This window comes from Propithecus coquereli, unplaced genomic scaffold (genome assembly GCF_000956105.1).
Source record: "Propithecus coquereli isolate 6110/MARCELLA unplaced genomic scaffold, Pcoq_1.0 Scaffold608, whole genome shotgun sequence".
Lineage (NCBI taxonomy): Eukaryota > Metazoa > Chordata > Mammalia > Primates > Indriidae > Propithecus > Propithecus coquereli.
The window spans coordinates 140,835-144,235 of NW_012152041.1; the positions used below are offsets into that span (position 1 = coordinate 140,835).

The 3,401-nt window shown below is 50.2% G+C and overlaps 1 protein-coding gene across 1 annotated transcript in view; it reads right to left on the reverse strand.

The window, feature by feature from the left end:
• FBP2 (fructose-1,6-bisphosphatase 2) overlaps positions 1-1,344 on the reverse strand; it is a 25,205-nt gene extending 23,861 nt beyond the window's left edge. Inside the window, exon 1 of the mRNA XM_012659381.1 lies at positions 1,066-1,344. Within this exon, the coding sequence (XP_012514835.1) occupies positions 1,066-1,235 (170 nt within the window). The 5' untranslated portion in view covers positions 1,236-1,344. The remainder of the gene's footprint in view (positions 1-1,065) is intronic.
• Positions 1,345-3,401: the final 2,057 nt, after the last annotated feature.

A 3,401-nucleotide genomic window follows, 5' to 3' on the forward strand; every position in this document is an offset into this window, starting at 1 on the left:
GCAGGAGAGCCCTTGCTGCCAGGTGAGGCAGCGACCCAGCCACAGCATCCACAGACGGGACAGAAAGCCGAGCGCCATGCGTCTCTAACTCGGTCCCGCGCCTGGGTCACCGAACCTTCTATACATGAAGTCTGTGAGGATAAGTACACCTCGCGATGTAATGCCATCACTTTTCTGTGTTAAAAACACTAAATTGTCCAGAATACATATTTTAAATTATTAAACTTTGTTGACTTTTCATTTTGGGTCCACCCCTTCCCCCCAAAATATGGGTCTCTTCCACTCCAACCTCCACTGGAATTACTACAAGGAAAATGGAAGCCCAAAGAAGTAGTTTCTTTTTATCACAGATTTAAAACGGAAATTTGGCTGTGGCCATCAGCAGCTGTAGCATGAATTTGACCTCGTTCTGTGCGTGGATAAAGCACCCAAGAGAACCAAGTGGAAGAACCCTGTGCACGCCCCTCCCAGGCCCAGCGCCTCCCAGCTCCCTGCACACCGCGTGGAGACGAAGATAAGAGTCATAGGGAAGAAACTCTAAAGGCAGCCAGCAAAACACTCCCCTGGATTGTGAGGGAGGGGCTGTGGGACGGGGCCTGGAAAGTGTTCCGTTTCGTGAACGATTTCCAGCTCCCAACGTAGTGCAAAGGTCACGGCAATAAAAGGCTCATATCTGCCAAGGACATAAATGGGTGTTTCAAGTCTCCCCTCTGCTTCTTTGTACCAGTGGAAATCCCTCTATGCAAATACAAATCATGATAATCCAATACATGTTTTAATGCAACAAGCCAATGTACTTGTTACCATTATAATATAGTAACTGGAAAAATTACATGTATGTATTTCTACAATACATGCCTTGAAGTATTTTGTTCCTTTTTGAAACAAGTCAAAGGCCCCTTCATCAAAGCAAAGATAGAAACTTGAAATGCAACTTCCTTCTGGGGCACATAAGGCCAATCATCTTTGGAGCCTGTTTCCTGCCCAAGCACCTACAGTTTCTGCACCCCCGCCTGGGCCAAGGGCGCTCTGTGCACCTGCCCGCACCTGCTCCCCAGGACTCACAGGTGGGCCAGGCCGGCCTTGCGCACGGCCGAGGAGATGGCTTTGATGGCCGTCAGCATGGAGTTCAGCAGCTGGGTGAGCTCCCCCGTCCCTTTGGCCTGACGCCCCTTTTCCATAACGTAGCGGGTCAGGGTGAGCATGTCTGTTTCAAAGGGGCTTCTGTCCGTCATTGTGGCCGGTAACACTTCAAATCCTTCTTTTCTCCCTGCAGAAATCCTTGTTTACCTCCAAGGGCTGCGGCTCCGCAGTGTGGAAGCTGATAAGAAAACTGTGCTGGCCGTGCCAGGACCTTACAGGAAAAGGGGCCCAACCCACGTGGCTGAGGGAACTGGACAAGCCCTCAAGGAGAGCTCTCTGATCTCACTGACCGGCAGCTGCCAGAGCCCCGCAGCCATCTGCAACCAGAACGGGCTGCCCGGAAACACAGACCCGTTTTCTCCTGAGGAGCTCCCCTCCCGCGAGAGCCTAAGAGGCAGCCATTTAGGAACAGGCGGGGAGTGAGAAATGTAGCTGATAAAAAATGATCCGTAAAACCCTTTCATTCCACAGCTCAGAAGGATTCTTCACAGAACCTGGCTGTCCCATGGCTGCCGCTGGCAGACTGGCAGGTGTCTTATCTGGGGCATAGGTCACGTAGTCAAATAATGGCAATGCTGGGACCTCTGTAGCCAGGGCTCTTTCAAACAAGTCTGGAAAGGATGCTTTTCATTTCTGTGAGCAAGTATCACTGGGTGGATATCCATAGTGGATACCCCAGTCTGGAACCCAGCACAGTGCCAAACACCAGTGTAATTTTACCAATTTCTCTGGATGTGCACTTTCATATGTTTAATTTCTTAAGGAGCTGCTATACCATTTCCAAAGAGGCTGCACCATTTAACATTCCCACCAGCAATGAGCAAGGGTTCCAATGGCTCTACGTTGTCACCAACACTTGCTACTTCTTTTTTTTAATAATAGCCATCCTAATGGATATAAATGTTATCTCACTGAGCCTTACAGTTGCATTTCCCTAATGATTAGTGATACTGAGCATCTTTTTCATGTTTTTCTTGGCCATTCTCAAAGTTCTTTTGATTGTGTTTTGTAGGCATATCTGTTCACAACACATTGGAAGTGACACAAACAAACCAGTGCCTTGGCACAGATCTTGGGAGAGGCACCGGGTGCCGAACGCTCTGTGGGTGTCAGGAAAGAGCAGAAGGATGATTTGGGGATCAGCTGGCCAGTGCCATTTATTAGCAGTTGGCTCTGTCCCATACAGGGGTCCGCGGGAAAGCTACCTATTTCTGCCCCCATCCAGCACAGGCTGACACCGGCACAGCCGCTGAACCCCTTTGCAGCTACATGTAAATGTTGGAAGTTCAAGTTACCCACATGAACTAAAATTGCAGCTGGTGACCTTTCAGCAAATGCCAAAGTTCTTTCAGGACACACAACAGGGTGGGGACTTAGAGAGTGGCTGTGGTGACAGCCCAGAGGAAGAGAGAACAACATCCGCCTTGTGGTGATTTCAGCTCCGCTAACACATTGCTGACCACAAAGCTATTTATGGCCTTGCTTTGCTTGGAGAAGCATCCTCACAGGCCTGAGACTAAATAACAAGGACGAGCAGACCCTGTGAAGACTTACGGTGCTCTTAGAGCAGGATGCAGGGCAGGGCCTCCACCCAAAGACCAGGATCTGGAAGGTGACGCTAGAGCACTAGCTGAGGGAGCACTAGGTTGTTAGCAAAACTCCACTAAGACGCTTCACATCCACCCTGGCATGGAATCCCCGCACACTTTCTCGTGGAGCCTCAGCATTCCTGCTCTCAGCAGGGCGGACGTCGCTGGGGCATCTGCTGAGCCCCGATCCCCCTCTTGGAGAAAATGCCCCCTGCCTGTAAGAGAAAAACTTGAGGTCACGTTTGTCCTAGATGACCCTGGTCTTTGGCTGCAGCTGATCGGACCAGGGATGGACACTTGGCACAAGCTGAGCCAATCAGATTTTTTCTCCTGGGCACTTGGCGTGAGACAGAGACACGCATGAACTGCGTGCTGCTGCAGAGCTGGCGAGATGCGTCCTCGGGGCGAGGAGAGCGAGGGGAACTGGATTTCATGAGATCCCCTTGAAGCTTTCCAATGAACTCCCTTTCTGATCCACCCAGATGAGCGGGTTTCCAGTACTACAGTGACAATGGCCTCGACTATGACAACGGCTGTTACAGTAACATTTCACAAATGAAGAAATAGAGGCCCAGAGAGATTTAAAAGAATGTTGCCAAGCTCAGTGTAGCCTGGTGAGGATCGCCTGGGTTATGTTGCAGTAACAAATAAGCCCGAAATCCCAGTCGC